The 24,776-nt window shown below is 45.0% G+C and overlaps 1 protein-coding gene across 1 annotated transcript in view; it reads right to left on the bottom strand.

The window, feature by feature from the left end:
- igf2r (insulin-like growth factor 2 receptor) overlaps window positions 1–24,776 on the bottom strand; it is a 114,981-nt gene that overhangs the window by 11,717 nt on the left and 78,488 nt on the right. The window contains 16 exon segments of the mRNA XM_055639440.1: window positions 2,281–2,417; window positions 3,114–3,348; window positions 3,468–3,620; window positions 4,975–5,182; window positions 7,940–8,101; window positions 8,669–8,818; window positions 10,989–11,204; window positions 11,440–11,535; window positions 11,537–11,697; window positions 13,906–14,040; window positions 14,762–14,888; window positions 16,255–16,454; window positions 17,351–17,481; window positions 19,306–19,409; window positions 21,223–21,353; window positions 23,560–23,772. Of these exon segments, the coding sequence (XP_055495415.1) occupies window positions 2,281–2,417; window positions 3,114–3,348; window positions 3,468–3,620; window positions 4,975–5,182; window positions 7,940–8,101; window positions 8,669–8,818; window positions 10,989–11,204; window positions 11,440–11,535; window positions 11,537–11,697; window positions 13,906–14,040; window positions 14,762–14,888; window positions 16,255–16,454; window positions 17,351–17,481; window positions 19,306–19,409; window positions 21,223–21,353; window positions 23,560–23,772 (2,559 nt within the window).

Consider the following 24,776-nt stretch of genomic DNA (forward strand, 5'->3'; position numbering starts at 1 on the left):
GGACAAAAAATGCTGGTGTAACTCAGCTGGTCAATCTGGAGAAAAGAAATGGGTGATGTTTCTGGTCAAGACCCTTCTGGTTTGAAGAAGACCATTCTGGTCTGAGCATTTGGTATGAATAGGTGGCGTTTTGGTTAGAAACCCTTTTCTCCAGAGATGCTGCCTAATCTGCTCCAGCATTTTGTGTTAATCTTCGACCTGTGGTTAAGTTTCAGATGCAAATAGGGCAATTAGTGAGGATTACTCTACGATTCTATGCTCGTAAAGCTGCTGGCCCTGACGGCATCCCCGGGCGCGTGCTCAGGGCCTGTGCTGCGCAGCTGACAGAAGTCTGGACTGACATCTTCAACCTGTCACTTGCCCAAGCAGTTGTCCCCACTTGCCTTAAAACCACCTCCATCGTGCCAGTGCCAAAACACTCCACTGCAGCAAGCCTCAACGACTTCCGCCCAGTTGCACTTACCCCCATCATCACCAAGTGCTTCGAGAGGCTGGTCCTGGCACACCTCAAAAGCTGCCTACCCCCCACACTGGATCCCTATCAGTTTGCCTACCGCAAGAACAGGAGTACGGAGGATGCCATCTCAACGGCACTTCACTCCGCCCTCTCCCACCTCGACAACAGAGACACTTACGTAAGAATGCTGTTCATCGATTACAGCTCAGCACTCAACACCATTATACCATCAAAACTGATCACCAAACTCGGTAACCTGGGCATCGACCCCTCCCTCTGCAACTGGATACTGGACTTTCTAACCAACAGACCCCAGTCTGTGAGGTTAGACAAGCACACCTCTTCAACCCTCACCCTGAACACCGGCGTTCCACAGGGCTGTGTGCTGAGCCCCCTCCTCTACTCCCTCTTCACCTATGACTGCACACCTGTACATGGTTCTAACACCATCATCAAGTATGCAGATGATACAACGGTGATTGGCCTCATCGGCAACAACGATGAGCTGGCCTACAGGGAGGAGGTCCAGCACTTAGCAGCATGGTGCGCTGACAACAACCTGGCCCATAACTCCAAGAAGACCAAGGACCTCATTGTAGACTTCAGGAAGTCCAGAGGCGGCACGCACACCCCCATCCACATTAACGGGACGGAGGTGGAACGTGTTTCTAGCTTCAGGTTCCTGGGAGTCAACATCTCCGATGACCTCTCTTGGACCCACAATACCTCTACTCTGATCAAGAAGGCTCATCAGCGTCTCTTCTTCCTGAGGAGACTGAAGAAGGTCCATCTGTCTCCTCAGATCCTGGTGAACTTCTACCGCTGCACCATCGAGAGCATCCTTACCAACTGCATCACAGTATGGTATGGCAACTGCTGTGTCTCCGACCGGAAGGCATTGCAGAGGGTGGTGAAAATTGCCCAACGCATCACCGGTTCCTCGCTCTCCTCCATTGAGTCTGTCCAAAGCAAGCGCTGTCTGCGGAGGGCGCTCAGCATCGCCAAGGACTGCTCTCACCCCAACCATGGACTGTTTACCCTCCTACCATCCGGGAGGCGCTACAGGTCTCTCCGTTGCCGAACCAGCAGGTCAAGGAACAGCTTCTTTCCGGCGGCTGTCACTCTACTCAACAACGTACCTCGGTGACTGCCAAGCTGCCAGAGGAGGTCATTGATGCTGGGACTATCCCAGCATTTAAGAAACAGTTAGACAGGTACATGGATAGGAAAGGTTTGGAGGGATATAGACCAAACGCAAGCAGATGGGACTAGCCTAGCTGGGACATGTTGGCTGGTGTGGACAAGTTAGGCCGAAGGGCCTGTTTCCATGCTGTATCACTCCTTGACCCTAATTTATGGAATCTGTCAGAGATAGATCTTGTGTGGCCCCAATATAGACAGCGCTTGATAAAGGCAAGAGGGATGCAAATACATAACCGATGTGAGACAGTCCTTAAGTAAATGCACATTGAGCATTAATTTTACTTCGTCAATACAGCACAATTATAATTGGGTGCAGTTTTTAGGTTCACAAGCCAATGGACCAAAGCAATAAAAAAGTATTTTAATGGGTAGGAAGGAACTGCAGTTGTTGGTTTACACCAAAGATAAACACAAAATGCTGGAGTAACTCAGCGTGTCAGGCAGCATCTCTGGAGGAAAAGAGTAGGTGATGCATCGGCTCTTCACCTTTCCATGTTTTAGTATTTTAATGGGATTGGAAATCCTTGATCCGCTAAAATAGTCCACTTCAGAAACAACCGTCTGATTTGTGCAGATCTAAATAACATGCTCCCTGCGCCCTTTGTTATAAAGCTTCATACCTTTAACTGTTATATTCTGGCTGTGAACGAGTCCCAATATCTGTGTTCCACCATTTTTATTCTTTCTGCACACACTGGCAGATGGAGGGCAGCCTGTGGGTCCTTCGTGAATGCCTTGACAGAGATTCATGTAATACCTGAAGAATAAAACTAATGTCAACCCGGGCCTGACCTTGAACAGATTCAACTCCAGCTACCATGGTAACCACCCAAAGAGGCAACACCCCAGAGAACAATGCTACCTCAGTTAAATTGCACAAAAGCCAATAGCCTCCAGCAACGGGATTACATTTTAAATACAATTTGTCTCTATGCACAGGAAAATGCTGATGGTAGTTTAAACAAAAAGATAAAGTGCTGGAGTAATTCAATGGGTCAGGCAATATCTCTGGTGAACATGGACAGGCGTTCTTTCGAGTCAGGATCCTTCTTCAGAGGCTGAAGTCTGAAAAAGAATAATGACCCGAAACTTCACTCTCCATTCCCTCCACAGATACTACCTGACCCACCGAGTACCTCGAGTACGCGTTTCCTGCTCAAGTTTCCAGCATTGGTTGTTCCTTATATGAAACAAACAAGACTGGAAATCAACTTAAGGATTGATTTCCCAGGGCAGCAAGTGTTACGGGGAGAACACAGAAGAGTGGGGTTAAGGGGGGAAAGATAGTTCAGCCATGATTGAATGGCATAGACCAGGTAGGCTTAATAGCCTACTTCTTCTACTCCTATGACTTAAGAACTCCTTCTAAGCTCTGAAGAAGCAGAGGAGAAGCTGACTGCTCCCAAACACACCGCGGGCACTGCAGGAGAGACCAAAGGGAGCTGGCACTTACGTATAATCGCCAGAGGAAAACTTCCATGATCCGGTGAGGGAGGAGAGCATTCGTAAATCGTAGGTCTTGTGACTGTGGACCACCTTGCACTCCATCCGCTTGGGTGGACAAATGACGTTCGTCTTCCATTCAAATGTGGTTGAGCAACTGAGGGTCTCGCTCAGTACCTCAGGCCTCCCCACCTCCACCGCATCTTCACATCGGAAGATGATGGTGGATCTCCGAGTGGCAGTCGCTGAAACCATGTGAATTAAGTCAACTTAACTTCAGTGTGCCGAGGCATAAATATTCAGATGAAAAACATTTGTCACGTCCCATTTGTACAGGAAACAGTGGCCGGTGACTGATACATACCATTGCTGCAGAAGTCCCATTGTTTATCCCTGTTATAGTCGTTGGTTGTGGCACACCACAGAAACCCATCCGTTCTTCCGTCTTTCGTGCACTCACTGTAGGACGATCCGAGAAACAGGAAAGGAAACGTGCACAGCTTTCCGCTTTTGGTGACTGCAAAAGAAAGTCAGAATCAAACAGCACGGAAACAGGCCCTTTCACCCAACATCCATGCTGACAAAGATGCCCCATCTAAACTGGTCTCGTATGCCCATAGTAGACAAAATGCTGGAGTAACTCAGCAGGTCAGGCAGCATCTCTGGAGAAATTGGATAAGCAATGTTTCAGGTCGGGACCCTTCATGTATGGCCCATGTCTCTCTAAACCATTCTTATCCATGTACATGTCCTATTGCCTTTTAAATGGCGTTATAGTAGCCTCCATATACCCATCACCCTCTGTGCGGAAACGTTGTTGCTCAGGTTCCCATTAAGAGAATGAGGGGTAGAAAGGCAACGTACAACAACCAGTTACCATGCAGATACAATAAATCTTCAATTCTGCATCTCCCTTTTCTCCAGGGGCTTCTTTAAATCCAAACTTACACACTGAGCCCTGGTTAAGCCGCACAACTACACCACCCAACAGCCACGTGGGAATCATCCTTGGTTTATTTTCCTTGCTCAGCACAGGGCACTATAAGGTACATTGCAGCCATCATCCTGCCCAAGTTAATTCAGAACCACCCAAAAAAGTTGGGGACTGCTTCATAAAGAAAGAATGCCATTCTCATGCAAAAGGGATTGAAATAAAAATAGTACATTCCTCCTAAACATTTGGCCAATGAATTGATTGAAAGACACAGCATGGAAACAGGCTCTTCACCGGGTCCACACCTATTCACACGAGTTCTGTTATCCCACTTTCTCATCCACTCCCTACACACTTGGGGCAATATACAAAGGCCGATTAACCTACAAACCCGTGTATTTTTGGGATGGAGGAGGAAACCGGAGCACCCAGAGGAAACCCACACAGTCATAGGGAGAGTGTGTAAACTCCACCAGAGGTTAAGATCAAACCTGGGTCCTCGGCACTGAGGCAGCAGGTCTATTAACTGCTCCACTGAAGCTCCACTTGGTCTGTGAAGAAATGCATCCGTCATCCTTTGCACTCTCTTTACAGCATACAACAGGGCGGCAGAGTGCTGCAACAGTAGAGTTTCTGCCTTACAGTGCCAAAGATCCAGCAACAGTCCTGACAACAGGTGCTGTCTGTACAGAGTTTGTACATACTCTCCGTGACCACGTGCATTTTCTCTAGGTGCTCCGGTTTCTTCCCACACTCGAAAGACATACAGGTTTATCGAATAATTGGCTTCGGTAAATTGTCCCCAGTGTGTGTCGGTTAATGTACGTGGTGATCGCTGGTAGGTGCAGACTCGGTGGGCTGAAGGGCCCGTTTCCACGCTGTATCACCAAAGTCTAAACATGCTAAGTTAAAGGGAATTAACAGCTCCCATAATTACCTTTAGGGCACAGCTCTGTACTCCCGTACCGCAGAATCAGAGACTGGTCCTGGTGGTCGTACTCTAGTGTCATTGCCTTTGGATTGCCAAAAGAAGCGATTTCATTTCCTGACACTAAGCAGACTGTGCTGTCTTTACACTTGTTACCAGGCACATCTTTCACTGCTGCACACACGCCCAGGTGATACATCCCATGTCCAGACTGAACCTGAGGAATCAACAATTCAACATAAAAATGTTATCACCAGGAACTGCAGAAAAAAGACAAAGTGCTGGAGTAACTCAGTGAGTCCGGCAGCATCTCTGGAGAATATTGCTTCCAATTTGCAACTTCTCTGTCTGCAAGCTTAACAACTCTTTATCCTTTTTGCGCTCACGTCCTTATTTTCATCCTGGCCTTTGTTTAACAATCCGCCCATAAACCCCCCCTCTCCTGGCCTGCATTCACCTACTACATGCCATGCGCTGTCCCATTGCTCCTCTTTTCCAGCTTTCTTTCCTGCCCTCTCCCCCCCCCCCCCCCCCCCCCCCCAACAATCATTCGGAAGAGAGGTCCCCATCTGACACATCACCTATCCAGTTTTTTCCAGAGATGCTGCATGAAATCCAGCACTCCAGTGTTACTCCAGCACTCTGTGTCTTTCTTTAAATAAATAGTTCAATTACTTTGGGATGTAATTCTGAAGCACGAGGGAATACTTCGGATGAATGGATCCCAATCCGAAACATTGCATATCCATGTCCTCCATAGATTCTGCCTGACCCGCTGAGTTACTCCAGCACTTTGCTTTCTATGCTAAGCTTTCTCTGAATTTGTACTATAGTTTTAGTTTTAAAGGCACCGCGCGGAAACAGGCCCTTCGGCCCACCGTGTCCACACAGACCAGCGATCACCCCCACATTAACACTACCCCCACACACACCAGGGACAATTAACACATACACCAAGCCAATTAACCTACAAACCTTTACGTCTTTGGAGTGTGGGAGAAAATCCAAGCGGTCATGGGGAGAACACTACAAACTCCGCACAGACAGCACCCTTAGTCAGGATCGAACCCGAGTCTCCGGTGCTGCAAGCGCTGTAAGGCAGCAACAACAGCTGCGCCATCGTGCTGCCCTCTTGTGCATACCCATTTGACTTCCTCATTACTTTTATTTTCAGTGCCAGCGCAATTGGAATGCTCATTTCTACCATTACATTATTTCAGGAAGAAAATGCAGATGCTGATTTATACCAAAGATAAACACAAAATGCTGGAGTAACTCAGCGAGTCAGGAAGCATTTCTGGAGAAAAGGAAAAGGTTTCCACAAACTCAAATTGTTTAAGTTCTACCTGGCAAAACCAATATAACCTCCAAAGGAATTAAATGACACCAGGTTCTTACAAAGATTTAGTTGAGATAACTTGAGTCATAATTTGGTAGAAGCGGAAATATTCAAAAGGATAGTTACACAGCTATATTGCCGATGTGCCACCCAATAAAAATACAACTGCCCTCTACTGCTGCTGGACATTCCCCGACATGCTTACCAATTTTAACATTGTGCCCTCCTGCACCCAGAGACTCGATGCTGCATTGCTTCCCAAATCATATAGACCTGTACATACAGCATAGGAACAGGCCCTTCGGCCCACATTGTGTGTTCCAAACATGCTGCCGAAGTCAAATCTAATCTGCCTGAATATGATCATATCCCTACATTTACCTATCACACGCATTTCTAAAAGTCTCTTAAATGCTACTAATGTATCTGCCTCCACCAGCACCCCCAGATGGGAGGGAATACATCGAAGTCCCTCACCCTGAGCACAGGATCGCCCCAGGGTTGCGTCCTCAGCCCCCTATTGTACTCCCTGTACACACATGACTGTGTGGCTAGGTTCAGCTCCAACTCAATAATTAAGTTTGCTGATGACACTGTGGTGGTGGGCCTGATCTCAGACAACGATGAGAGGGCCTACCTGGAGGAGGTAGCTGATCTAGCACTCTGGTGCCAGGATAACAGCCTCCTCTTGAACATCAAAAAACCGAAGGAACTGATCATGGACTTTAGGAGGGCACATCATCCGAGGACGTACACTCCATTGAGGATAAATGGAGATCCTGTGCATAGGGTGAACTGTTTTAAATATCTGGGAGTCCACATCTCCGAGGATATGACATGGGCATCACACGCATCAGCACTCGTGAGTAAGGCAAGGCAGCGCCTTTACCACCTCAGGCAATTGAGGAAATTCAGAGTGTCTCCGAGGATCCACCAGTGCTTCTACGCAGCGACGGTGGAAAGCATCTTGTCCGGAAATATTACCATCTGGTTTGGGAATTACTCTGCCAAGGACAAGAAAGCTCTGCAGAGAGTAGTGCGTTCAGCTGAACACACTATGGGAACTTCACTCACCCCCCTGCAGGAACTATACAACAGGAGGTGCAACTCCAGAGCAAATAAAATCATGGGAGACCCCTTCCACCCATGCAACGGACTGTTCCAGCTGCTACGGTCAGGCAAACGCCTCCGTTGCCATGCGATGAGAACGGAGAGGTTGAGAAGGAGTTTCTTCCCAGAGGCCATTCGGACTGTAAACGCCTATCTCACCAGGGACTAACTCTACTGAACGGTTTTCCTTCCATTATTTATTATGTAAAAGAATATGTGTGTTGATTGTGTTTATAATTTGTTTGGTTGTTTGGTTATTTGTCTTTTGCACAAAAGTCCGCGAGCATTGCCACTTTCATTTCACTGCACATCTCGTATGTGTATGTGACAAATAAACTTGACTTGACCTTCCAGGCACCATCACGCTCTGTGTAAGAAAACGTGCCCCACACATCTCCTTAAACTTTGTTCTTCTCACTCTAAAGCTATCGTCTCTAGTATTTGGTATTTTCAATCTGGGAAAAAGGTTTGGACTATCTCCCTTATCAATGCCTCTTAGAATTTTATATGCTTCTAAACAATTACCTGATAACTTCCTCCTGTCAAAGGAGAGAGATTGAATGTGTAATGCAGCTGTTGCTCGGTTAGTGAACAGCCCGATGTAACCACTGAATCCGGACAAACCAGTGGAGTTGCCCATTCAAACACGTAACTGCAGACTGATTTTCGCATCATTTTTGGGCTTCCCTGGATGGAAGAATACATAGGTCACTAAATGCACTGGTGATTTCAGACAATTACTGATTACGCCGCCCAGAATGGGAGCCTATATTCAGGGATTGTTCTCCTGCTCACCCGACGACTGGAAACCGGAGAAGAGGGTGGTGGGAGTCGGCGACGAACGCTGGATAAAGGGCCAGTTGGAATAACCTGGGATATCTTCTGCGTCCTCACGGTCAGCTGCGGGAGGTGCCCCCGGGTCACGAAGGCTGAAGATGGCCGGGCGAGGAGTGACTGTTTGCAGGACAATCTGGATTGATGGCTGCAATGGGCCTTCATGGCCAGCAGCAGCTGGCACTTTGAAAATGGCACCAAAACCTGGCGACTCTTGCATATGGACTCAGTGGGCTGTTTCTATGCATATAGTATGCATACTATACTTATGTATTGCAATAATCTTACTGATTTGTATGCAAAAATGAATTTCACTAAGGCAGTGCATCCCTTGGGTTAGTACTCACAAAAGGATCAAAACGTTTTTTCAATGCCTAATTTAGGTAATATGCCCTAAATGTAGGTGAGCAAGTTACTCACCAGGTCCACGTCTCTGACGCAGTGAAATATAATGAGGGAGTCGTAAGTCATTTTCTTGTTTGCTCGGCAAGTCGTGTTGCTGGTGAAAGAAACAAAAACCTCCTGTGTCGCCGAATTAATCCGTGGAGGCGCAGAGATATAACCAATCGCCTAAAATTGAATGAAAAAAGAAATCAGTGAAACCAATGAACGTGTTATCATATTTAGGTTAGGTTCTATTGTTGTCATGTGTACAGAGGTATGGTGAAAATATTTTGTTTGGATGCTACCCAATCAGATAATACTATACATAAATACACTCAAGTCAAATTCAAGTACAATAGAGCAAAGGGGAAGATAGAAAGCAGAATACAGTTCTCAGCATTGTGGCGCATCAGTTCCATAGACAAACTCCAATGTCCACAACGGGGTAGAGGTGAATCGGGCAGGACACTAACTTATGGAAGGGCCGTTCAGAAGCCTAATAACGGAGAGCAAGAAACTATTCCTGTGTCTGGTGGTTCGAGCTTTTAAGCTTCTGTCCCTTTTGCCTGTCAGGAGCAATGGGGAGGAAGAATGAGAAGAAAAAAACCTTGTGCCACGCATCTCCTTATAACTTTCCCCCCTCACCTTAAAGCTATGACAGCTCCACATTTCCACCCTGGAAAAAAAGATTCTGTCTCTCTGTCCTATCCAGGCCTCTCATAGTTTTGTTTAGATGTATATGAAGTGGTTAAGGTGTGAGAGGCAGCCATTCATACATTGATTAGCTCCATACACTCACCTTCCCGAAACACCTGCAAACTTGTTGATACTTGACCAGTTACATTTTATAGAAACTGGATATCTGGATTGCTCATTTAAGAGTGATGATTTGGACAAACGCGAATAGGTAAAGTATAGAAAGAAATTACCCCAGCATGAGAAAATTAGATTCGCGTAAGTGGGAAAGGAGGTTGGCATGGACGTGGTGTGTGTCTGTGCTGTCCGACTCTGATGATTGGATCGGCCTCCACTACTACCCTCACTGCAATCTAGACCCTAACCATTCCCTAAAGAAAACGTTTCTTCCATCAAACCCCTTCACTCCGTATCTCCCAACTCCTTGACGGTGATGCCAATGGGAGGATTCAAAGGAAAACCGTTCCGGCTTCTCCATTCTATCCTCTCCCCTCTATTCCCCCCCCCCACCCCCACCCCCCCAAACTGAGTATCTCAATATAATGAGGTATACAAAACTGGCCTCAAGATCCACTTTCCCCAAATGCTGCTGCTACCAACTATGAACTTGCATCCAAGGGAATGGTTATCTGCTCAAGAAACTATTATGAATCTGGATAAAAGATCAGTGTTCCCAACTTCCTTCTTTCCCACCCAATAATGGTCTTCCCGTCTAATTAAAGGAATTTCTGATAATTACCTACAAATCATGGATTAAATTGGCAATAAGCATTGAATGAATATATGCTAAAAAGGGCAGCCCATTGGTGTAGCTGGTAGAGCAGCTGCCATAGGGCGCCAGAGACCCACAGACCCTCTTCCCATCAGAACTGCCCCCTCCATCAACTCTTTTAAGTCTAGACTTAAAATCTAGAAATATGTCTAGACTTAAAACTTATTTCTACTCTCAAGCCTTTCTTGAGGTCCTCTGAGGGAGTGCTGTATGTATGTATTTATGTATGTATTGTTGAGCTATGTACCATTGTTTGTAGCATGTTAGTTCCTGCACTAATGTAAAGCATTTTGGTCAACGAGAGTTGTTTTTAAATATGCTATAGAAATAAAATTGACTTGACTTGATGTATTGACTATTGTTTGTGATGGTGCCCACCATCTTCCCACAATGTGTCTGTGTGTCAATCTGGTTTTCCTATCTTCTTCCAAACACTAGGCCACAGCCTTCCCATTTTCACACATCCTACTCACATTTTTCCCATGGTGGCGATAAACATCTTCCTGTCACATTTCCACCTATATTTCCGAAGTCATTAATCGTTGAATTTTTAAAACCAGCCAAAACTCCTTCTCCCAGACAGCTTCCAGTCTTCTCAGTGATGATGTCACAATGCCAATCACAATGGGCTCCCAAGTTGCCGACTGCAATGGCATCACAATGGGACATTGCCAACGGTAACGAGGTTGCTTCCCCATGATCCTATTGTTTGGCCACAAGGCAGGGAATGGGGGGGCCAATTGGGGGGGGGGGGGGGGGGGGGGGACCTCTCATCGGACCCAGCCACATCCATGCTATCCATCCTTTTTCTCCAGAGATACCACCTAACCCGCTAAGTTACTCCTGCATTCTGTATTTATCTTTTGTTCAAACGAACGTTCAGCTTACCACAGGCGGTCCATCCACAGGATCCATACACACGGCAGAGCCAGGGGGGCAAGTAATCCCTGGCAGAGGAATCAGTGGCTGACAAAGGCTGATATAAAAGTCGGGCGAGTCACCTTGATCAGCCAAGTCCTCATCCTCTGCCGTATAATACGCACTCTTCAGGAACAGAGGGCTCAAGTCAATGATTGAACTGCCATTCCTCACCGAACATCTCACCTGGCGAGAAAAATCAGGAAGTGCAAGAAAAAGACAAGTTATTTTGTAATAGGAAAGAAAACAGGCATGCCGAGCAGAGATACCAGGACTACTTATATAAACACTAAAAGAAATTAATTTTTTTTAATTTAAGTTAACAATTACAGGAATTAAATGGAAATCCATGAGAATGTTTCTTTAAGTGATAATTATAGATTTTTAAGGTTACAGATTGCGAAGCCTCTGCAAAAACTACCTCGTGTTCACAGGCCAGCCGTGTGTGCCAAGAGAAATAGTGAGTGCATGTCTCGTCATCCGAAGCCACCAGGACGGGACTGGTATCCGACCCCCGTGCCACAGACGAAGCTAAAGATGCTGCGGTGACGCAGTGCACGGTTGCTGGAGCAGGGGTCACCCCCATTGTATGTCAGCCTCAGAACGTGGTCGATATACGTCAGCTGGTTGCTGAAGATGCCCGCGTTGATTGCGCTCTTGCCTTCCGTGATGCACACACCTGCGCAACAAGAATCGTGTCAACAGCAGTGCTCACAAATGCAACGTCAGGTCCTCAAACACACACACCAACAGCTCGTGGGTCCAAATGAAGGGCCCCCGAGAAGTCACCCATCCATGTCTGCAGAGATGCTACCCGACCAATTCAGTTACTCCAGCACTTTGTCTTTTTAAAAAAAAATAAACCAACACCTGCTGTTCCTATTATGTACAACAGCTTTTGTTATGTGCATTTGATTAAAACATGCCGCTATGCTACAAAGGGTGCTCTAGCGAACTGAAGCAAGCTCCGTTCACACAGAGACAGTAATGATAATTTCCCCATCAGTCCCAAAATTGAGGAAATTAAGGAAGCTGATCATGGAACAGAGTACGACATTAGAACAGGCCCTTTGGCCTATAATGTCCATGCCATGTTACCTAATCTCCTCTGCCTGCATGTGACATACATCACTCCATTGTGTATAACAAAATTCATCTTGAATGCAACTATCGCATCTGCCTCCACGACCACTCCTGGCAAAGCATTCCAGCTCCCACCACTCTCTAAAAATTTAACTCGTTCTGCCCTTCCACTTTAAATTTTGTCCTTATCACCTTAAAGCCATGGCCTCAAATTTTTGATGTTTCCACCTGGTGGTAAAAGTTTCTCTGTCTACCCTATCTATGCCTCCAATAATTCTGTATTCAGGTCCTCCACTGATTTTCCGGCAATTTATGATTTGTTATCTCCTTTAACCCAGACAAAATTATGGAAGCGGCCGGAGTCGGCAGATCCGTTCCCACAGCCAACTTCCTCGGCCCGCCAACATGTTAACCGGTGCCCAGGCTGGCTATGCAAGAAATGCAAGTTTTGTTGTAAATTTAATTTACACATTTGATTTATTTACATTTCTAGCAGTCCATGGTGGTTTAGAGACACAGGTGGAGCATAATTAGTGGGTCAGATGAATATTGTTGTATCTTTATTAGATTAACTCTATTGGCCCAGTGTAGATTGGTTACTCCACTCTAACCAATTGTAGTGCTTTATTAGTAGAAGCTCCACCTACTATACGGTTTAAATTATCAGAACTCAGCTCATACCGACATATTCGAGTGACATGGAAAACACTATCTTGTTCTCGTTGACTCTTATTCGGGCTGGTTCGAAATTGACCTACTCCAAACCATCACATCCGACACAGTCATCCAAAAGTTGTCACGCTACTTCTCCGTGCACGGCGCCCCTGCACGTTTCCTGTCTGATAATGGCAGTCAGTTCACCAGCCAGTTTTTCAAACACTTTGCTCAACGATGGGATTTTTGCCATGTCACCAGCAGCCCTGAATTTCCACAGTCCAACAGACTCGCAGAACGGGCAGTCCGTAGCGCTAAACAATTGATGGAATGCTCACACCTTGCTAAATCTGACATGTACTTGGACCTGCTCAACGTAAGGAACATCGCCCATGACCCAATACTGGGGTCTCCAGCCCAACGCCTGATGTCTCGGCAGACCAGTGCCGCCCTGCCCCGTGCCCCAGCAGCTGCTGCAGCCACAGGTCCGTTCACCTCACGTTGTCCAGAAACAAGTCCAGCTGAAACGCGATGTACTGAAACGATCTTTCAACGAGTATAGCAAACCACTTAAACCCCTGTCCAGTGGGCAAGTTGTTCACCTTCAGACCGACAAGGGCTATGGCCATTTGGGTCACATTCACAACCCTGCCAAGGAGTCACGCTCCTATCTGGTAAGCGCCGACGGAGACCTTTACAGACGCAACTGTCAACATCTCCTTCCTGTGAAGGAACCACGTCCTGCAGTCTTGTATCCAGAGCTCATGCGTCTGATGTACCATCCTACTGTCAAACGGTCTCCTCCCTCGCGCTCTGCTGCAGAGCACCCACTGACCATGCCCCCCTACGACCTTACAACGATCAGCGTCCCGCTCGCCAGGTTGCCGCCTCTACCCTGCCCCCCCCTCCCCCATCTTGACACACCCCCAATCCTTTCCACTCGTCACTTTAATTTCATGTTTCATGTATTTTGTGTTTTATGACTGTTGGCAGATCAATTTCCCTCCTGGGATAAATAAAGTTATATTGTATCGTAAGCTCGAGGAACAACCCTGCCACAAGGAGAGAACAGCGTAGATTCACTCCAAAACTACTGCAATGCAGCAGACTAACTGCCAATGAAAGTTAGTAGAGGTTGTATAATACGTACCAACATTATCACCTGTACACCCAGCGTTCTCCACACGATCGCAAACATTCAGGCGAATTATTTTGCCTCGGATTTTACTGTCATATACAATGTGGCCCTGTCTGGTTCGCAACGAGTTCAGGTCATATAGGTGTCCTGGGGTATATAAAAAGACAGCATGGGGAAAACACCTCCAACAGGCAAGTCAGCAGAATGTATTCATGTGCCATTGTTTAGTTAAATACAAGCAAACATTTGATGACATTAAAAATAGTCAATAATTTAAAGATATCTACACAAAACATTTGTGTAGAGTAATGTAGAACTGCAAACCTCAAATAAACCATTTTATATATAAAACAAACTGAAGTTCCAGTGCAATGCAAGCTTTCGATAACAGAGATAACACGGCCTGCAAATAATTGGCATAACGCATTCAGAAGGCGGTGGGTATGCGGAACAAGCTGCCAGAAGGGGTAGTTGAAGCTGGTACTGTAACATTTTAAAGACATTTGGAGAGTTACGTGGATAGAAATGGTTTAGAGGGATATGGGGCAAATACGGGCAGGCTGGACTAGCGTAGAAGGGGCATCTTGGTTGGCATGGGCAAGTTGGGGTGAAGAGCTTGTTCAATGTTGTATGACTTTATGACTGTGGGGAAGGGGGACTAGCTTAGGTGGGCACCTTGGTAAGCGTGGATGAGTTGGGCTGAAGGGCTTGTTTCCATTGATATGACTAACTCTAAAGGTCTATTTTAGTCTGTAGCTGGACAAGTACTTCACTGCTCAACCCTTTTTGTCCAAACCTTTGAGGAAACGTATTTACACACCAATCTCTGGTTGGGTATTTAGAAAGGAACGACAAAATGTTTGCTTACCTGTAACGGGATTAGTTACCATGCATTGATTGTGGACGTTCTTGGTCACAGGACATGCAGCAGCAGTAAACCACAGGAAGGTATACTTGCAATCTTCAATGGCAGTGATCAAATATGGTTTTGTGTTCTGCAAAGAAAGTGCCATTTTCACATTTTGTTTCTGAACATTTTGCAATTAAAGTTGGTAAGAGAATTGTCAAACAGCTAACAATTGACATCTGTCTCCAGAACAAGCTTCCAAAAGCCAATTATATTTTGGGGCAAGCCCATCCTCAATGGGCTGAATGGCCTAATTCTGCTCCTGTGTCCTATGGTCTTATCCCCAGGAAAACGCAAAATGCTGGAGGAACTCAGCAGGTCAGGCAGATTTATTGCCACATGTACAGGAACAGAACAATGCAAGTAAGAATTACATTGTTCAGCTTTGGTACATATATGCAATAAAACACTCTTGAAATCGGTAGAGGAAATGGACAGGGGACGTTTCGGGTCGGAACCCTTATTCAGGGTCTCCCCCTCTGTGCACCAGCAGCTGCAGTTCCTTGCGTCTCCAAAGCCCATCCCCAGGTTCAGTTACACGGCCTGTGTAAGAAGGAACTACAGATCGGGTTTAAACCGAAGATAGACACAAAAAGCTAGAGTAGCTCAGCAGGACAGGCAGCATCTCTGGAGGCAAAGAATGGGCCTGAAGAAAGGTCTCGATCCGAAAAGTCACCCATTCATTCTCTCCAGAGATGCTGCCTGTCCCGCTAAGTTACTCCAGCTTTTTGTGTCTATCTTCTGTTACACGGCCTTCTGTGCATGGCCTTCTGTACTGGCGAGAATTCAAATAAGCAAATTCAATTGCTTTCTCACGTGCTTTGGAGACTGAAGGGAGACCTGATAGGAGTATATAAAGTTGAGAGGCATAGATCGGGCAGACAGTCAGAACCTTTCTCCCCAGGGAAGAAATGTCAAAAGTCTAGTGAGCATAGTTACAGGGCACGAGGGCCAAAGTTTGTGCATGAATGAAAAAAAATGGTGGTGGAGGCGCTGGACATAAGTGGCATTTAAGAGGTTTTTAGATAGGCTCACAGAATAACATGGAATGGAGGGGTATGGATCATGTACAGGGAGGTAACAATGGATAGGTGACATTTCAGGTCGAGACCCTTCTTCAGAGTGGAAGTAGCATTTTTTTGTATTAACCAGCATCTGTAGTTCCTTGTTTCTATATCTTGGCATTGTGGACAAAATGGTCTATACTATGTTCTGAAACAGTATAATGTGTTTCCTACACAAGTTCAAGTTGGGTTACATAAGTAGAATTAGGTCTTTCAGCTCATCAGGTCTACTCCGCCATCAATTCTATCATGGCTGATCTATCTTTCCCTCTCAACTCCATTCTCCTGCGTTCTCTCCATAACACCTGACACTTGTACTAATCATGGATTTAACACATCTTAATTTCTATTTAATGACAACAAAATCCCTGCTCCCAAAATGAGACTTACGATTGCCTTCTTATCACATTTGAAGCGTATGGTTGTGGTTTTATTGCGAATCCCATCAGGACATTGGTCCCCATTGTCGTACTGTAGGACAAGCAGACCGGACTGCTCCCACCTCGGCCCACCAGTCACCTCCCCCAGACTGGTGAACTTGCTGCCAACCTTCAGGCAGGCAGCTGCTTGCAGGGGACAGTCCCATCTGCCTACAAACATAAAACATGTTTCATTAACATCTGAGAAGCAACCTGCATCCGTTCCCCCCTCCCAATATCCATCAATGAACAACCAACACAAGGCTGGGTCAAAAAAGCAGAACTGTGAAAGAACGCAACAGATTAAGTAGCATTTGTGGAAGCAAAAAAAAGACTTTTGGATAGGCTTATGGATATGCAGGGAAGGAGGGATGTGAGACCATAGATCGTAAGGCATAAGAGCAGGATTAGACCATTCAGCCCATCGAATATGCTCCACCATTCCATCACGGTTGATCTATTTTTCCCTCTCAACCCCATTCTCCTGGCTTCTTCCCGTAATTTTTAACACCTTTCCTAATCAAGAACCTATCATTCTCCTCTTTTAAATTAGTCAATTACTTGGCCTCCCCCCATTGTCTGTTGCAATGAATTCCAGATTCACCACCCTCTCCTGTCCTCTCTGGTCCTAGACTCTCCCACTAGTGGAAACATCCTCTCTACATCCACTCTAGAGGCCTTTCATTTCTCAGTAGATTTCAACGAGGTCCTTGTCTCATCCTTCTAAACTCTAGCAAGTGAAGGCCCAGAGCAATCAAACGCTCCTCATATGTTAACCCAATCATTTCCATGATGCAGGCAGATAAGATTTGGTTTTGGCATCATGGTCAGCTTAGACAGTGTGAGCCAAAGGATCCTGTTCCTGCGCTGCCCTGTTCCATGCCGACCTAGATCGAAATCAGGTCAGAGAGGGGAAGAAAACATCTTCAAAGTGGGCACACCTTCAAAATAATTTGTAGTACAACTGTAGCATTAAGATAATGTCTTTATACAACAGAAGGCAGCTCTTTTAGCACCTTCAAAGAATGGTTTTACATTGGCCGATCAAGCCTCATCTGTGTACTCACCATTCTGTGGAACCAGTGACTTGCAGACATTGATGTAGTACGTCTGCACAATGCCTGCCTGCTGCTCCATCTCCCAGTTCTCTTGGGACTGTGATAAAGAAGAGAGGTCATAGGAACTCCCATCGCTGCCCCTGGAAGAGATGTACATATTAAGTCGCCTTGCATAGGTTGACAGCATGTTGGGGCAGTGTTGCCTCCAACTACAGAGAAATCCACTGGTCCCAGCCCAGAGCTCCCTGAAAGTGGCAAAGCAAGTAGACTGTTACGGCATGAGCTTTGGCTATTATTGCATCTGCTTCTAACTTCTTATAAACACTGCATTCCACAAAACCTTGTAAATTCTCAATTCACCTCCAGTTCTTTTGCGAGAAGGATGCAGGGACTTTAGAGAGGGGGCAGATGAGGTTTATCAGAATGTTGCCTGGATTAGAAGGTCTTGGTTAGACAAACTTGGACTAGAAGCCATAGGTTTGAGGCGAGGGGGACAAAGTTTAAAGGAGATATGCAGAGCAAGTTTTTTTTTGTCCACAGAGGACGGCGGGGCATGGATCGTGCTCCTGGGTTGCTGGTGGAGGCAGATACGACAGTGGTGTTTAAGAGGCTTTTAGATAGGCACATATAGAGGAAATTATGGGATGTGGGTCACATGCAGGTAGGTGAGATTAGTTTATCTGAGCATCATCTTCGGCATCATTGTGGGTTAAAGGGCCTGTTCCCGTGATGTACTGTTCTAAGCTCTACGCACAGAGTTCTGACAAAAGACCTTTGACCTGAAACATTAACTGTTTCTCCTCATCGATACATGCTGACCTGCTGAGTATTTATAGCATTTGCTGTTGTTATTTTAGATTTCCAGCATCTGCAGTTTTTGGCTCAAGAAATGGACTGGAAATTACCTTGAAATATTGCCAGCGGAGTTCTCCAATAAAGGAGAGCTCCTCCTCCCCAACAATGCACACTGGTAGATGCGGTGCTCTGAATCAACGTCCACAATGACTGGGTTTGACAGCCCAGGCAGGAGAGTATCACTGAAGCCCACTGCAGCTTGAACAAGTAAATGACAGTAGCTCCAGCGTTCAACAGTCGCATCAGAGCTACAATCACTTCAAAAAAGTTGTGACATCATGATGCATCTGTACAAGTCATTGGCGATACCACACTTGAAGTACTATGTGCAGCCCTGCTACAGGGATGTCATTAAGTTGGAAAGAATGCAGAAGATATTACCTGAGCTTGAGGGCTTTTGGGGAGAGGTTGGATTGGCTGGGATTTTTTTCTTTGGGGCATTGGGGGCTGAAGGGTATTGAGGTGTATGAGATCACGAGGAGCACGGATAAAGTGAATGCTCAGTCTTTTTCTCCCAGGGTAGAGAATTCTAAAAACAGAGGGCATAGGCTTAAAATAAAGGAAACGTTTTTAGGGTGACCTCGGGGACAACGTTTCCACTCAGAGGGTAGATTGTATCTGGAGTTAGTTGCTGGAAGTATCTGCAGAAGCAAATACAAATATATTTATTTTTTAATTTGGATTGGTTATATCCTTTCAGGATCAAACCTGGGTCTCTGGAGCAGCAAGGCAACAGATCCATCAGCTGCGCCACCGTGCCGATTAATGAAACCAATTAGAGCAAGAGGTCATGGATAGGAAAGATTTAGAGGGATATGGGCAAAACACAGCCAGGTGGGACTAGCGTAGATTGGGTATCTTGGTTGGCATCGGCAAATTGGGCCAAAGGGCCTGTTTCCCTTCTGCATGACTGAGGTATGGACAGGAAGGAAAGAGAGTTGTGGGTCAAATGGGACTAGCCCAATATGCCAACTTGGTCAGTGTGGGCAGTGGGGCCCATTCTTTATAGCAAAAGCCTGCCAATGTATTAGCCACCCAAACACTACAGTACAACACTTAAAGGCGTTTTTTTAAAATATTAGCTAGAAGTTAATTAAAATAAAACATACCTGACAGTACAGTCAATGGACCTGAAAGGTGGGCAAGCATATGATGTATGCCATTCAAAGAGGTAAGTGCAATCTGGGGTTTCCCTCAAAAACACCGGAATGCCCTGCGGGAAGAGGACATAATGTGAACTTGCATATACTCTCACATTTTAAAGTGAAAGCCAAGTTCAAGTTTAAGTGAGTTTATTGTCATGTGTTCCTGATAGGACAATGAAGTTCTTGCTTTGCTTCAGCACAACAGAACATAGTAGGCATTGACTACAAAACAGATCAGTGCATCCATATACCATTATATAAATATATACACACATCAATAAATAAATTGATCAAGTGCAAATAACAGATAATGGGCTATTAATGTTCAGAGTTTTGTCCGAGCCAAGTTGAATAGCCTGATGGCTGTGGGGAAGTAGCTATTCCCGAACCTGGTCGTTGCAGTCTTCAGGCTCCTGTACCTTCTACCTGAAGGTAGCAGGGAGATGAGTGTGTGGCCAGGATGGTGTGGGTCCTTGATCCCCAGGTGCTCCAGTTTCCTCCCACACTCAAAAGACGAACAAATTTGTAAGTTTATTGGCTTTGATCTTCTTCTTCTTGTGTATGGCGTGTACAGCCTAAAGTTCTAGGACAACTTGTTCTATTTGATCTTATTTGCTCGTGCACACCAGGTTGATTGCATTCGTCGAAACAGGGTGGACCACGTGAAGGTTGCAATCTCCCATTCCATTGGCTTTGATCAAAATTGTAAACTATCCCTAGTGAGTAGGATAGTACTAACTAAAGGTTTCAATTTTATATTGTTCTTAATGCACCAGAAACTGATCACATATTGTCTTTCCGCTGACTGGTTAGCACACAATGGAAGCTTTTCACTGTACCTACAAGACAATAAATTAAACTAATCTCAAACTGATCCCACTAGAGGCTGGCATAAAACTTTACAGCAAGTTGCAATTCATTTTAAATTTGCATCAGGCCCTATTTCAATTGCAAGCAACAGTACATTTAAAGAACATTCTGAAGGACAGGACAGCAAAGGATCAAGGAGGGGTTAGACCCACACAGCTGAGCTTAGGATCACGGCAATGAAAGGCACAGTGGTGTCGAAGAAAATCTTGGGTGCGGAAGAATCTAAAGTGAAGCACAAAGTGAAGTGTAGGGTTCCAGGTTTTGAGGGGATCAAAGACAGGCGACACTAGATAAGACTTCAGGTTTAAGTATGATTTATTAATATCGTCCTGTGCACCGAGGTATGGTGAAAAGCTTTGTTCTGCATGCTATCCAAACAGATCAGATATACCATGTGTAAATACAATCAAGTACAACAGGTAGAGCAAAGAGGAAGATATAGGGTGCAGAATATAGTTCTCAGCATTGGGCAGCACAGTGGCGCAGCGGTAGAGTTGCTGCCTTACAGCGCCAGAGAGCAGGTTTGATCCTGACTACGGGTGCAGTCTGTACAGTTGGTATGTTCTCCTTGTGACTGTGCGAGTTGTCCCCTGGTGCTCCAGTTTCCTCCCACACTCAAAAGACGTACAGATTTGTAAGTTTATTGGCTTTGATCTTCTTGCGTATGGTGTGCACAGCCTAAAGTTGTAGGACAACTTGCTCTATTTGATCATATTTGCTTGTGCACACCAGGTTGATTGCATTCGTTGAAACAGGGTGAACCTCGTGAAGGTTGCAATCTCCCACTCCATTGGCTTTGATCAAAATTGTAAACAGTTCCTAGTGTGTAGGATAGTACTAGTGTATGGGGATCACTGGTCGGCATGGACACGGTGGGCTGAAGGGCCTGTTTCCGTGCTGTATGCTAAACATTGTAGTGCATCAGTTCCATAGACAAAGTCTGATGTCCGCAATGGGGCAGTGGTGATTAATTAGCAGCATTAAATCAATGTGCAATGTTAAGATACTTACTGGAGTTTGTCTGTGATCACAATAAAACATGATGGCCGTTGATCGTTCATACACATTATGGCAACTATCTCCTCTGGTGTAGTTTATCATTATCAATCCATCGTCGTAGGTTAGGCGCTGAGTAAACCGCCCTTTAATAAAAAGTTATTTTAATATAAATCATGATCAGCACAGAACAACTGGTTAAAATGGCCAAAATGAGCAGCTCAAAACTAGGTCATATGGATTGTTAAGTAATTTTAACCAAGCAATCAAAAATAGAAAATTTACCAAGGGCCATTCCAATAACAAATTGAAATGTTAAATCTCTCTTGCTGTATATGATTCCCAAGAGCATAAGCAATATTTTTAATAATTTTTCAGTGTTCATGTTTAGGGCAATCCTAAACAATGGCCTGAATACTAAATTTGTTGTAAAAGATTCTCAATATCAACTTCCATAACTTTAAGGTCAGATCCAAGATTCTGGTACAGAATATTATAATGAATGCAAGGAACTGCAGATTGTGGAACCTTTTCATAAAACACAAAGTGCTGGAGTAACTCAGCGGATCAGGAAGCATCTGTGGAAGGAATGAATATGCAACGTCTTGGGTTGGGCCCCTCTTCAGACTGAACGACAACCGAAGGGCCAAGATCCACAACGTCACCTGTCCATTCCATCCACAGATGCTTCCTGACATGCTAAGTTACTCCAGCACTGTGTTTTATAAATCATAATGAGTGATTAGGATCCCCCAGATAGATTTGATGGAGCTCTACATACAGAGCAAATTAAATTTGCAGCATCAACTAAAATAGTACCTGGCACAAGGAAATACTCTGCCCACTGAACACAAACATTAAGGTGTTCATAAGTTGACATGTTGGCCTCCCACCTATAATTTCTATCCCAAAGGGTATGTTCCATGGATATCCCACGATTCTTGTGCATAAGGAATAAGAAAATGAAATTAAAGACCACCAAGAATGCCAATGCTCGACTTCCTCAAAAACTGATGGTAGACAGCCAAGTGTGATGGAACAAGTTACACTAAACATCCCTCGTACTGGTGAACCTTGACCTTGCACTGAATGGGGTCTTTGTGAAGCTGGCAAAATCATTGGATAATAATTGCGCAGTTCTGGTCATCCCATGACAGGAAGGATGTGTCTGAAGAAGGGTCTCGATCTAAAAAGTAATCTATTCCTATTCACCAGAGATGCTGCCTGACCTGCTGAGTTACTCCAGCACTTTGCATTTATATTTGATGTAAACCAGTACCTGCAGTTCCTTCCTGCACAGGATGTGGAGGTTTTGGAGAAGGTGCAGAAGAGGTAACAATCCAAACCTTTGCCTATCCATGTTCTCCAGAAATGCTGCCAGACTCAGAGTTACTCCAGCACTTTGTGTCTTGTTTTCTAAACCAGTGTCTGCAGTTCCTTAACAACATTTTACCAAAATGCTGCAGATCCCGTGGGATGGACAGCTCCACTCCAACAAAGAATCCGCAAGGTGGGTGGAGGGACGTGGAAGTGGACATGCTGGGCTTATATCTAATTATTCTGCTGGGAAAGATGTTTCAGGAATGGAAAGCTGGGGATCCATGAATCCGTCTGCACGATGGGATGGTGGTCGAGAGACTGAACAGCGGCAAGCTTCTGAGCACCAACCATTATCTTCGTAACTGTGAATTTCTACAGTTATTGTTTTAGTTGCACTGTAGTCTTTGGTTTTTGCAGTATTAAGGTTATTAGGAAACACTAAATGCTGGAGTAACTCAGGGGGAAGGGCAGCATCTCTGGAGAGAAGGAATGGGTGACGTTTCGGGTCAAGACACTTTATCATTCTGAAGATTCCCATTCCTTCTCTCCAGAGATGCTGCCTGTCCCGCTAAGTTACTCCAGCATTTTGTGTCTACCTTCGATTTAAACCAGCACCTGAAGTTTTCCTACACAAGGTTACTAGTATTATTGATTAGTGTACTACAAGTATTGTATATTTATTTGTGTGCTATTGCATTAATGGGCCTGTTAATCTGCAGCGTGCATGAATTTCATTATTCTGTTGCGTTACATATGGCAATCAAACACTCTTAGCTCTTGCTACCATTCTTGATGTCTAACCCACAGCATTGTGTGTGTTCCGGTTTCAAGCATGACATTGTATAATAAAGTATCAAGATACATCACGGCATGGACGCCAAGTGCCAAGAGTTCCCTTCCAGGGGGAATGATAAACCTTTAGGCAGTGATTAGCTTCCATTCACCAAAATCATTCTTCCCCTTCAAGAGAAAAATAGACAGCTTCCCTTGAAAAGCATCAACTTGTATCGGTACATGAAAGGGAAAACACACCAGCAATCTTGTGAGAGTTTCCTTTCTCCTGACATGCCGAAACAGCATTTGCCTGGAGTCCTGTATCGTTCCCACACCGGAAGTCTCTCAATTGGTCACAAACACGGAAGTGGTATGTGTACTCATCAACCTTGACACTATAATCTTCATTAGCAAGTGGGTGCAGGTCGAGTACGTAACCATACTTGGGGTCCTTAACCTGACAGTTTTCACCTGTGGGGCAAGCACATCCTTGTTAGTCTTACATATTGCAGTCTCCAATTCTCGCTTCATACCGCCACAGTTTGCATTAATCATTTAATTTCAGTTTTAACTAAACACTTCCCATTCTATTGCAGTTCCATGAAGGCCTATTAACTATTAGGGGGAATGCACGAAGTCTTTTACCCAGGGTAGGGGAATCAAATAAATCAGAGGACATGGATTTAAGTTGAGAGGAGCAAGATTTAGTACGAACCCGAGGTGCAACTTTTTGTAAATGTGGATATACGGAATGAGCTGTCAAGAGGATGTAGTTGAGACAGGATTTACTTGGATAGGTAGGTACTTGGATTGTAAATCTTAACTCTCGAGGCAAGGCAGGGGAAGCTTCAGCCTTGCAAAGGAATAGATACATCTACAATACGCACATTACTCCCTTTATCATGTATCTGTACATAAATTACTCAATTGTAATTGTGTATTGTCTTTCCACTGACTGGTTACCATGCAGCAAAAGCTTTTCACTGTACCTCGGTACACATGACAATAAACTAAATTCAACTGAGAGTCATAGTCAGAATCATACAGCACCCGGGTCCCTTAGTCCAACTTGTCCATGCTGACCAAGTTGCCCCATCCGCATCACTTCCACCTGCTCACGTCTGACCCTTATCGTTCTAAACCTTTCCTATTCATGTACGTGTCCAAATGTGTTTGAAATGTCGTTATAGTACCTGCCTCAACTATCTCATCTGGCTGCTCATTCCATATACTCACCATACTCTGTGTGAAAAAGCAGCCACACAGGTTCCGATTGCATCTTTCCTCTCTCACTTTAAACCATGTCCTTTGGCTCTCGATTCCCCAACCCAGGTTAAAAGACTGCGTGCATTCATTGTAAACTATGATGATGATGATTGGAATCTAACTGAATGAAACGGGTATATACAGGTATGTAAAATAATTAATGATCCACTTAGTTCATATGTCATAGAAGCAAAATTAGGCCATTTGGC

The sequence above is a fragment of the Leucoraja erinacea genome, chromosome 8 (genome assembly GCF_028641065.1).
Source record: "Leucoraja erinacea ecotype New England chromosome 8, Leri_hhj_1, whole genome shotgun sequence".
NCBI lineage: Eukaryota > Metazoa > Chordata > Chondrichthyes > Rajiformes > Rajidae > Leucoraja > Leucoraja erinaceus.